A 12120-nucleotide genomic window follows, 5' to 3' on the forward strand; every position below is an offset into this window, starting at 1 on the left:
GTTACTCAAGTAGAAGTAAAAGAAGTCATCTGAAAATGTACTCAAGTAGAAGTAAAAAGTAGTTCATTTGAAATGTACTTTAAGTAAAAGTTACTTAGTTACTTTGCGTGGGGTGTGAGGGTAGTAGAAATAAGAGTCGTCAGAAATCCAAAACCATTTTGGAGCTCACGCGCCCGGCGCGACACAGGAGATTACGTCACTTTTGGCGCACGCCCTCTATGTTCACGCGCCAGTGCTGGTGCTAATCACATCATATATTCGTCTGGTTCTGGTGTATAATTTCCCCCTGTAGGTCTTCATTGTGCTGGATTTTTATTTTTACTCAGTAACAGATAGGATTTATAAAGTAACTAAGTACAATACTTGAGTCAATACGTACTCAAGTAAAATACAAAATCCTGATTTTAAATTGAACTTAAAAAATACAAAATACACAAAAAATTGGCCATTTAGAGTCTAAACGTGCTGTGTGTATTAAGATATGAAGTATTATAGTTTGGCAGCTCACGAGGTGGCATAGTGCTACTTTGCTTCTTACTATGGTGGCGGCTTATATGCTGCTGCATGTTGCTCGTGTTGCCGCTATATATGTTAGCAATCTCTTGCAATGTTTACATGCTGTTTTGGTTTTGTCTGTCCATTTCTCACCATTTTATCGTATCTTAAAGGCTTTGTTCTCCATACCGGAGTATGGCCTCATATGTACAGCTATAAACACCCCAATAGCGTCAGTAATGGCTTTCGCCCGGTCTGAGCCTGTGTGAAACGGCTGCTTAAATGGCGCAGGGAGAAGTTGTTGCTGAGCCTCCCCTGTAAAAAAAATGTTTACAGGGGTGCCCAAAATTTTGCATTCCACTGTATCTGCTGGATTTAATCAAGTTTCACCTAATGTGTTTTTTCTTCTTTCCTTTCTCTGTCTCTACAGATAAGAACTTTGAGGATGAAGACTCTATGGATGGAGGCAGGTCCTCCTCGTCATCGTCCTCAAAAGCACCCCCCAGTGGCAGGAGGACTGTAATGAGCTCTGTCAGAAGACCCAGCTCTGCCACAGCAGCAGCTAAGGTCTCAGGTGAGGTTTACATATAAAGAGCACTTTATAAGGAACACTGATACTGGATAATTAGTTAAACAGCCTTACTTTCTAAGATGATTGATTCTACAAGAGTTTTCTCTGAGCTCCTGCTCAGTGTTGACCTGACTGTATCACATAATCTCCGCCAATCTCCTGTTCTACACATCACATACAAGATTCACATCTCATCTCCTTTAGTTTTTACCACATCCTGCTGGAAGTCTCCATTAAAATATGGTAAACGGACAATGGATGGTTGGTAATAAGTGCTCAAGCATAATTTCACCAACACTAGGCTGGTGACAAGCTCATTCAAGCTGGTGATAGTAAATTCAGACTCTGCAGCCTCAAGCCTGAGCAAAAGTCCAGAGTCCTCAAACTGGTTTGGCACTAATATTTATGTCACATTCAAAGTCAGTAAAATGACATTTTAATCATTCAGATAGTTGATGCAAACTGTAACATATATAAGCTCCTGTTGCTATATGACTGTATGGTAATTGTTTATGGGTTTAGGGGACAAAAAGAGGACAAACTTCACACTTTGCTTGCACACCGTGTGGCCATTTATTTCTTATTATTTATATGCTGTATCTTCAGTTCCCAAACAACATAATATCACCATAACATCTGCGTTTAATAGCCCAAGACACTGCCATTGTCATGGTTACACCACAGCACCTGGAATGGGTGTGACAGTCCAAAACAACATATATTATATATGTTTACGGTTATGTCTTTGATTTTTCTTAGGTCATTCTTTAAGTAGGTTGAAGCACTGTTAAGTCTCAGCTATAATGTCTCTGATTCTTTCACAGGTAAAGAGGCAGCAGCTGGTGCTGTTGATGAAGAGGATTTTATGAAAGCCTTTGAAGATGTGCCCTCTCTCCAGGTAAACAAATGACAAATAATTCATATTAAAAAAAGCAGCTAGAGCTTCTGACCTCATGTGAAAGTGTGACATTGTATGGAGGGCCGTGTAGGCCATAATTCCTTTTTTACCTCACACATACACGATTTTACCTCTCACATTTACTATTTTTGGCTCATATAAATCATTCTTCTGTTCACAAAACACAGTTAAAACACTGACGGATCAAACCAGCAGGAGCGAAAAAAAGTTACAGTGCACAATATTTTTTTAGGGGAGAGAAAAATATCCTTCAGTTATGCTGTGTTCCATGTACATTTACTCTGACACAGGGGCATCTATAGTGAAACTTACACCTCTGGTGGAATCTCACAAGTGTTATCTGTAGTTTGATACCAAGATAATCCACATAGAGCTTGTAACTGCAGAGATTTACTCTATTTAGTTGAATGTGATTTTCGAGCAGGGACTCCAAAAAGAGTGTCAGGGAAGAAGTGGTTAAAATTCACAGAGATTAAACAACACATCACAGAACCTGACAGACTATAATATATCTGATCCTTAATCTTTACTCTACATCCTCCTGATGCTCAGCCATCAGACATTTCAGTCAATACATTTATTGAAACTAGATGATGTTGCTTGATAAGTTTGCTGAACATCCGACATCCTAAATCAATACTATAATGTTGACATCTATGGTTTGAAGGGAAGTCTTGTATGTATTTTCATGAAGTATGGTTATGCCATGTTCTTTCTCACATCTGGCTAGTGTCAGCATGCTAACATACAATTTCAGGGAATAATAATGATAATGGATGAATGTTCAATTGTCCTTCTGTGTCCAGATCTACTCTAACAGAGAATTTGAGGACCAGCTCACCAAGGTCAGAGAAATACTGTCTGATGACAAACATGACTGGGAGCATCGAGTGACGGCTGTAAGACGTTGAAACCAGATATTTCCTCTCATAACAATGCAGGCTTTTGGTGTCTCATAATCCTCTTCTTTGTTGTTCTCTTCTCCTCCTCCAGTTAAAGAAGGTGCGTTCACTCATGTTGGCCCGGACGACTGAGTACGAGGGCTTCACTCAGCAGCTGCGTCTCTTAGAGGCTCCTCTCAAGCTGTCGGCAAAAGACTTGCGCTCTCAGGTGGTCCGCGAGGCCTGCATCACACTGGGGTAAGAAACCCAATGTATTACCTTTCTCTAACAAATAATAACATAATCATTTCGTAGAGAATTGCATATTTTCTCCATTAGCACTTCTAGATATGAGCCTTACTTTTAAAGTGAGGATGCAGCAGAGACAACTCCTCACACCCAATGACTACGCTTGCTTCAAAAAACTTGGCATTGTTTTGGTAAATTATGGTTATGGAACAAGAAGTAGAGGTAGAGGAAGTGGATGAATTGAATCCAAAACAATGGACAGTGCACAAGAGAGGTGAAGAAGAGAGTGACGGCAGGGTGGAGTGGATGGAGACGAGTGTGACTGAAAAAGTGAAGAGGAAGGTCTAAGATGGTAGTGCTATGATGTGTGGCTTGGAGACGATTGCACTGTCTAAAAGACAGGAGGTGGAGCTGAAGGTGCTGAGATTTTCATTGTGAGTGAACAGGATGGACGATTGGAAATTAGCATATTCGAGGGACAGCTCAGGTTGAACGAGACACACAAATGGAAATAAAGTAAGAGTGTCAAGGTTGACATGGTTTGGTCATGTGTAGAGGAGGGATAGTGAACACTGTATATTGGACAAAGGATGATATATGATATAATATGGAGCTGCTGGCAGGAGGACAAGAGGAAGACCACAACGAAGGTTCAGGGATGTTGTGAAGGAGGACATGAGGACAGTTGGTGTAATAGAAGAGGACACATGGGATAGAACAAGATGGAGACAGATGAGCCTTTGTGGAAACCCCTAAAGAGAGAAGCCGAGGGGGAAGATGGTTATGGAATTCATGAAGTGGGTATGTCATTTAATTGAGTAAATAAAAACTTGAAATTGCCTTTTAAAGTGCCAAGTTTTGCATTGTTGGGTTTACAAGTTTGTTTTGAAACCAGTTAAGGACCTTCTACAGTAGCTGGTGTTATTTGAAACTGACATATTTATTGTGAATAACAGGTAATTCTTATTATCAAGGTATTGGCATTCCTCTTTAGGCTTCATGCCATTATAACACAGTTAAAAGTACACAAACCTAACAAAATGGTAAGGATCAGTATCAATCATCCTACTAAGACGGAAAGTGTAACTGATTAGACTGTACCAGCATGTTACTTTAGCATGTTTAAGTATTTTCTCTTCACTCACTTGAGCTAATTAAAGTGAGCCCCATTTGAAGATAAGAAATGATCAGGGCGTTCCCACCCAAAACATCTCTCATCCAAATTTTTATTACAACCTTGATGAGGTGCAACAGAGCAGTGAAAGGAGTTAGATGAATGGATGGGAGTGATGTGGATCCTTTCATCCCTTCAAATGCCACCATTTGAAATTGTCAACACATTATTATGAGATTGTTTTTCTACATGTTTCTCAGTTTTTCTCTTCCCCAAAAGAGAGACCAGCTTCTGTTTTAATAATCTGGCAGAAATACAATTATTTGCATCTCACACCTAAAAAAATATATATAATTATCAATATGATCATCTTTTATTTCTCTTCTCTTCAGACATTTATCATCAATTCTGGGTAACAAGTTTGACCATGGAGCAGAGAGCATCATGCCCACACTGCTGAACCTTGTGCCCAACAGTGCCAAAGTTATGGCCACATCCGGGGTGGCCACCATCCGCCTCATCCTAAGGGTAATACTTTGGACATCTGCAAATATTTTTGTCATATCACGCTGTCACGAAATTTGGATTTGAAACTTCTGCTAATGTCATTTTAGCGATTACACCATATCTTGTTTAATAGTGAAACACTCTAAACAAAAAGCAATGAAATATTATCTGTCTTTGTCTTTCCCTACCAGCACACACACTACCCACGTCTCATCCCCATCATAACCAGTAATTGCACCTGCAAATCAGTCGCAGTTAGACGGTAAGAAGAACATAGTCACTGGCATCGAATTAAAATAAGGTCATTGATTTATTATACAAAGCACAAATTGTTGTGCTTCACTCCATAATTCACTTCAAGACACAATACTATTTTTTATTTTCTTTCTCAGATAAGATAAAAAATATATACAACATGAGCATATTAAGAGTGAACAGTATAAATTACTGCAGATGGTGGTTTTCTTGTGTTTGGGGTTTTTGGCTTGTATGGTGATATTTCCTTATATTCTGCTAATGTGTGTTTTTTTAGTAGCATGCTGCAAACTTAGGAGAGAGTTGTTAAACTTTGTGTCTTTTCCAGGCGCTGTTATGAGTTCTTAGACCTCATGTTACAAGAGTGGCACACTAATACACTGGAAAGGTAAGTGGAGAAAAACATCTACTGCTTATAAAGTGTGTGTCTTGAAAAAGGTGGATTGCTTTGGTGCTCACGTGTGTGTGTGAGACAAAGATGCATAGCTGCTTCCCCCCCTCCCTCCTCTCAGATGATGACATTTGAGTTTGTTAACATTAAGGAAGCTAAGCACTGGCTGGATGCGCCACAGATGAGGTCCATTAAATTGATGAATCCTGCGAGAGCCATCATCATCATCATCATCATCAAAACCTTGAGCAATGAGGCAACTTTCTATCCCCGTAACTCTGGCAACCATGACAGAGACTTTAAGAAGCAGGCAAAAATTCCTGTGGGTGGCCACAGTCCCTGTGGATCACCAGAGGAATTAAACTGTCAGACAGAGGAGAAGAGAAAGAGGACAGGAGGCTTTGTCTTGTAGCACCTAGATGTTTAGGGTTACAGAGTCTTTATGCTTTATCTTGATGTGATGTGATGTTAAGTCAATGTCCTGCTCAACATGTTCCCTTACTACCCCAGACATGTGGCTGTTCTGACGGAGACCATCAGGAAAGGCATACATGACGCTGACTCTGAAGCCAGATCCATTGCTAGAAAGTAAGTGTTTTTGTCCATGAAGATTGTTGTCCTTTTTTAACGTGGCTGTACTGAAAATCATCTTCTGCTTTTTCTTGTCCTCACCTACAGATGCTACTGGAGTTTTCATGGTCATTACAGCCGCGAGGCAGAGCATCTGTTCCAGGCGCTGGAGTCAACCTATCAGAAGGCCCTCCAGTCTCACCTGAAGAGCTCAGACAGCATTGTGTCTCTACCCCAATCTGACCGCTCCTCCTCGTCTTCCCAAGAGAGTCTTAAGTAAGAACCATAGCATATTTAGGTGTTTTCACATCCTCACTTCCTTTGATTGATCCATAAACTCCTTTTTGTTTTATATTCCACCTCCTTTCTTTGTCTAACCTCTGTTCCGTCTCTTACCCTTTTCTATCTTCACAAAGCTTTCAAACAACTATGATATTATAAGTGATTGGAGTATACATCTGCTGTATTGATGAGAATAAAAACGTTAGTAGTAATTATCAGATGGGCAGCAGATGGCAGTAATACGTAGCTTATTTGCAAATTACCTCATTTTGTCCTACAGGATTGCAGCTGTTGTGGTCGTCTGTGTTTGTGTGTGCTGGAGACTGTTAAACTGGTCATGGGAATGAGCTCAACTGGAAGCTTTTAAATCTGATGATGATGATTTCTTAACCAGTCAGTAACATGATATTAAATAAAATTATACAACCATTCAAATTCTGCACATTAACCTGCAATGAATCAAACTACACATGGGCCACTTTTGGGCAATCGGCATTTTAAAAGTAGAATTGTTCTAGTTCAAAAGTGTATTGCCTATCAATTGTCTTCAAGAACTTGAAAGTGTCTCTCTGTTCCTTATTTGTTTGTCAGCCGACCATTGTCTGTGAAGAGTGTAATTGGAGGAAGCATAACAAGAAGTAAGTCTCTTTCATTTGACATTTTCTAAACTATCACTTTGTGTGTAGTTCTGTCCAGAAGTGATGATCATGTCAATGTTAAGCCTCAGGGAGTAATTAATCAGAAATCACTTTACTGTAACTGCTTGAACTTAGGCACCAAAGGTGTGATTGCCACCCAGATGTGCATGTTTACACAGCTGTTAATGTAGCCACATCTGCAGTATGATTTAGGAGCTAATGGAAAACAAGTTTCTAAAAGAATCTGTATCAGAATAGTACTATGAAAGTAAAATATCTTTAAAATATTGCAATATTTTATACCGTGATATGACTGATATTGTATCAGTTTATTTAATCGCATGTTCACCCCTGTATCTGGAGTTGTATTGTGTTGCCTATACACAGTCCTAGGGATGGAAGGGATGACATGCTCAGTCAGTGTATATTATAGGGCATGATTTGTGCATATGTACAGTATATGGTCATACATGTACAGTAGTGTTTGTATTTTTCACACATGTCCTGTGCCGTTCCAGGTAAGCTGGTGAGCACCAGGGCTCCAACTTCATCAGGTTCCCTGCAGCGTTCTCGTAGCGACATCGACGTTAATGCCGCCTCTAGTGCCAAGTCGCGTCTGTCCACCGTCCCGGCCTCCTCCTCACCGTTCAGCTCTGCGGCTGCCCTCCCCCCAGGCTCCTACGCCTCATTAGGTAAACCATTATATAAACCTATTATATAATAATAATGATGATAATAAAAAATATATATTTATCGTGTTGGAACACCAGACAGTGTTCAGGGATGCAAATCTGGAGCAAAAGCTAAAAGCAAGGATGAAAGGTTATGTTGAAAACCTGTGACTTCAGTAATGAGGCGACAGCATTTCTAATCTTGACTTGTATAACAACGGATAGAGACCCTTTTAATCTGGAATGAACAACTGCCTAAAGCAGGGTTCCCACACTTTCAGTATCCAATTCTCAAATGTATGGCACCACAGACTTTAACCCCCCTTTATTTCATAAGTGTTTGTATAGTAAGTATAAAAATTGTATGGATTTTGATATTGATAGATTTGCGGTAGTGGTGTAAAAGGAGCTGCTGTAGCTGGCACAGCAGCTGGGGTTAAGGTTCTTTTTATCTTTTAATATGTTTTTAGATTGTTTTAAATTTAAATTTCAATATCAATATTAGGGTGTCTACAAATGGGACTCGTGAGCTTGTCTTTACAACATGGGAAGTGTTAAAGTGTCAACGTTATTGTCCACCAAGATGGAAATTTGTGTTCATCTCACCAACATAAAATCATGTGCAAGGCGTGCTTGTCGTTAACATGGTTATTTCATGAAAACATTGCTGTGTAACGAGATATCTAGCCAGCTAGCCACAGTTTGGGTAATATCAATGTAATGTAAGGGATATACAGGAGAGACAAATAAAGAAAAAGGCCCTTTGGGAAACTTTCCCCAAGACAAATCACACAATTCCATAAGCCTTAAGACAAAAATTACAATATATGAACGTACCTTCCATTGAAAAATTAACATCCATGGCCTCTATGGTTTTTGAATAATGTCAGCACAAACGTTACAACCTGTGAACTTTTCAATACGTTTCCACTCAGCGTTCATATCGACTGATCTTGTAAACACTAACTTATTTGATGGCACCATTATTTAACAGGGTCTTTTCTTGGGGGGTCCTCTAATCCTTCAACATCTTCTCGCATCGTGAAGTATTATAACATTTTAATTTGTGTTCAGTGGTTTTTGTGGACCTGACTGGGTTGATGGATGGCTGCTAATGCTGTCATTAGACAGCTCTGTCGGCAGGAACTGTATAAATTATCCACTGACACTCCTGACAAATTGATGTGATGAGAATAATCCTCTCTCGACTGTGACAAAAAGTCCTGATATTTTCAAGGATGTTTTCACTGAGACTTAGACTAATGGAGGATATCTGAGCAACCCTTCCAACATGACAGATTAAATTGAGGCTAATATTTTTCCCATGCAGAGAATCCTGTTCCTTTTCTCCTCCAAATGAGTCCCCATGGCTCATTAATGACCATTACTAATTATGACAATGTCCCTTTGCTCTCCCACTCACTCCTCCTTCAGTCCTTCTAACATCTTCTATACCTCTCCTCCCACTCGCTGCTGCACTGCCTCTCTTAAATCCCCCCAAAAGATGGCACTCCTGGTAAAAGCGATGGTAAGACTTGTATGTCTATTTGTGAATATGAGCCAGAGAAAATGTATGTGTCTTTTTGTCACAGGCTACATAATTACACATTTTAATCTTCATCTGTTCCCCTCTCTACTCCCACTACCCCCTCAAAGTGGTCGTGGTTATGTGAAACTCTGCATGAACTGTCTGCATGGATTTTATCATCCGACTGTCAACAACTGTTTCCATCATCTCTATTACTAACACAGAAGTGGTCTGGTGTCAGTTAGTGTGTTTTCATGCACAGTCAAGTCGAGCTACTGCCCTTGTCTCATGCACTAGTAGGGAATCGATTTATCGACTAAAGCTTGTTAGTAATGACATGCAGGCCAGATTCAGGTGGGAAAAAAAAACAACAAATAAAACAACCCAACAACATGAGTTCGGGTGGGTTGGTTCACATGCACACAGCCCCTCGGCCAGTTTGAGTCTACCTCTGGTTCAGCTGATGATATACTGTACATGTGTTAGTAGCTCGACTCGCAATCACATTATCTGGATGTATTGGCACATTTCAGCCAGTTTTAGACAGACTAACAATTTTTTTTTCCTCATGTCATTTAAACATATTGACTGTGTTTCTCTCTTCAGGTTGTTTTTCGTTTTATTTTTATGAAGAAAACTAGATTTGTCTCACTGATGTGCCATTGTGTCTAATGGTGCACTGCAAGGTTTCACAGACTGAATGAGCTCCACTGTCGGACCAAAACGTCTTCTCCCTGTTGCTCTCTTGATTGTTTTGACCATTGATTATTTGAATGGTAAATTATCTCTCTCTTTACTCAATTATATCAATAACTTACTCAAATCCACCCATTATCAAAACAAGGACAAAAAATCACAGATATGGATGCAAATAAACGAGCTGTTATGACCGATCTGGATGAATACGAGCGCCTGAAAGAGCCACCTGACGGCGGAACCTGCATCTTTAAATCGTTATAAAGTTGTTGATAAAGTGTTTAGGATGTCATTGCAACACTTTTCGTTCACCTCAAAAAATATTTTATTAACACTATAGGTGTGATGGATTTTGCCCCCAGCAGTACAGATGAGAGTTTGAGTTTGCTGAACCAGCACCATGCCTGAGTGCCCATTGTTTTGACTTTTAGCCAAGTTTTCCTGTTTTCCTCTTCAAGTTTTCATCACTCCGTCTCTTTGTCCAGGTCATCTTCATTGTCCAGGTCGTCTTCATTCTGTTTTCCTAGACTTTTTTCTTCACAACGTGTCTGTCCAGGGTTGATGAACTCGAATATTGATTATTCTCACAGAGTCACTCTGCTTATTCCTGTCCCTCTCTTCCCTCCGTTCTATTTCTCCTTCCCTTTCCGTCCAGGTCGTGTTCGCACCAGGAGGCAAAGCTCCGGTAGTGTGGGCGGAGCCAGTCCATCTGTGGTTGACAGCAGGGGGCGCAGTCGAGCCAAAGTCGTTTCCCAGTCCCAGCGTATGTACACAGTTCTCATATCAGAATCTCTGTATTTACATTCAACATTGAATAGTTATGTGTGTGCATACTGCAATCTGACCCCCCCATATTTAGCTATGATCTTTATCTGTGTTGAAGATCAAATTAGTTGTCTTGCCGTTTCCTGTTTGTGCGTGTGAAATGTTTCTCCTGTGGTTCAGCACCCTGAAGAAACTTCCAGCCACTCACAAATACGCTGTATTTCTGCATGTGTAATTCCATGCATGCAAGGAAAGCGTGTATGAGTGTTATACTGTTACGTTGCGAGAGTGATCAATGCACACTTAACATGTTCTCAGCCGTTTGTGAGGGCATGCTGGGTGAATTCAATAACCATAATCCTCTATCTCATTTCCAATCTCCACCCTGTCCTGCCTCTCGCTTCCATCACCCAGGATCCAGATCAGCCAATCCCATCAGTGGTAAGGCCTCAGCTTCGTCCAATCAAAAGCGAGAAGCCTCATCCCTAAGCTCCACCATCAGCACATGAGAGTTTATTACTTTGTTGTCCCACAGTTTTGCACTTCTATGTTTCTTTCACCCTGTGCACTGTAGTAGCAGCATGCTCCACTCTTTACGTATGCACGTATCCAGGTGTTGGGATTTAAAAGTGTCTGTCATTTTGTGGTTGTTTGTTGTATTTTTTTTACCCCATTGGTGACAAGTAAATGTCCCACCTCCCACGCACATACACAGTTTTGCCTCCCACTTCTCTGTTGTCAATAAAACATAAGAATATTTACTTCAGGGATGGGACGATCAACCGTTTGACAATAAGAAGCACTCACAATAAGTTTAAATTATCATGATTATTGTGAGTGGGGAAAAATATCAATAATTTATGTGATTGCGCTGAAAATACTGTCAAGCTTTCCAACATTACAGTCTTAACAATTACATTTGAAGTGCCACAAGGGGGAACTTTCATTTGTCTGTCGAGAAGCTCATGATTTAAAAAGATCTCGTATTCTTCTTGTTATTCTTGTTATTTCGTCCCATGCCTGATTCACACACTTTAAAATGAAAAGTAAATGATTCAGAAGAACTTGACATAGGATTACACTTAATAAAAGCAGAAGAATACATTATGCACATACACACTGTCTTTCCTGTTACGCGGATGTTTCTCTGTTGTATCCATAGTAATTTTCTTTGTGTATTTTTGTCTTCTCTTTGCCTACAGCTGGCAGTCGCTCCAGCTCTCCTGGCAAACTGTTGAGCCACAGCAGCTATGGTCGAGTCCCTCGAGCCCCGGTATCGGCTTCCACAACGCCAGCTGACAAGCGCAGCAGGATTCCCCGCAGCCAAGGCTGTAGCCGAGAGACAAGCCCCAGCAGAATGGGTCTCGGTAAGAGCAGACACACGGCTCACACAAGTCACTCTCTGGAGAAACAAGTAGCTGTGGCCCTGCAGGACTAACTATGTCGTATTCTGGAAGTTTGTATGACTTGAAAAAGCTTAAAGAAGCTGTTTGGAATACATTTCATGAACATGTGTATAAGAAATGACCCGAGGTGATAGATAGACACTCGCTATCGGACCCAGGCGCGCCGGGGTGTATTATTTTTG

At 40.5% G+C, this 12120-nt stretch overlaps 1 protein-coding gene across 1 annotated transcript in view; it reads left to right on the forward strand.

The window, feature by feature from the left end:
• Positions 1-12120, forward strand: part of clasp1a (cytoplasmic linker associated protein 1a) — a gene marked incomplete at both ends in the record, with an annotated part of 64005 nt that overhangs the window by 25345 nt on the left and 26540 nt on the right. The window contains 15 exons of the mRNA XM_083889903.1: positions 926-1069; positions 1891-1964; positions 2792-2884; positions 2979-3124; positions 4622-4757; positions 4928-4998; positions 5320-5379; positions 5893-5970; positions 6061-6228; positions 6826-6872; positions 7391-7564; positions 9048-9080; positions 10423-10530; positions 10947-11000; positions 11735-11899. Of these exons, the coding sequence (XP_083746029.1) occupies positions 926-1069; positions 1891-1964; positions 2792-2884; positions 2979-3124; positions 4622-4757; positions 4928-4998; positions 5320-5379; positions 5893-5970; positions 6061-6228; positions 6826-6872; positions 7391-7564; positions 9048-9080; positions 10423-10530; positions 10947-11000; positions 11735-11899 (1551 nt within the window). The remainder of the gene's footprint in view (positions 1-925; positions 1070-1890; positions 1965-2791; positions 2885-2978; positions 3125-4621; positions 4758-4927; positions 4999-5319; positions 5380-5892; positions 5971-6060; positions 6229-6825; positions 6873-7390; positions 7565-9047; positions 9081-10422; positions 10531-10946; positions 11001-11734; positions 11900-12120) is intronic.

The sequence above is a fragment of the Microchirus variegatus genome, assembly GCF_963457635.1.
Source record: "Microchirus variegatus genome assembly, chromosome: 5".
NCBI classification, from domain to species: Eukaryota; Metazoa; Chordata; class Actinopteri; order Pleuronectiformes; family Soleidae; genus Microchirus; species Microchirus variegatus.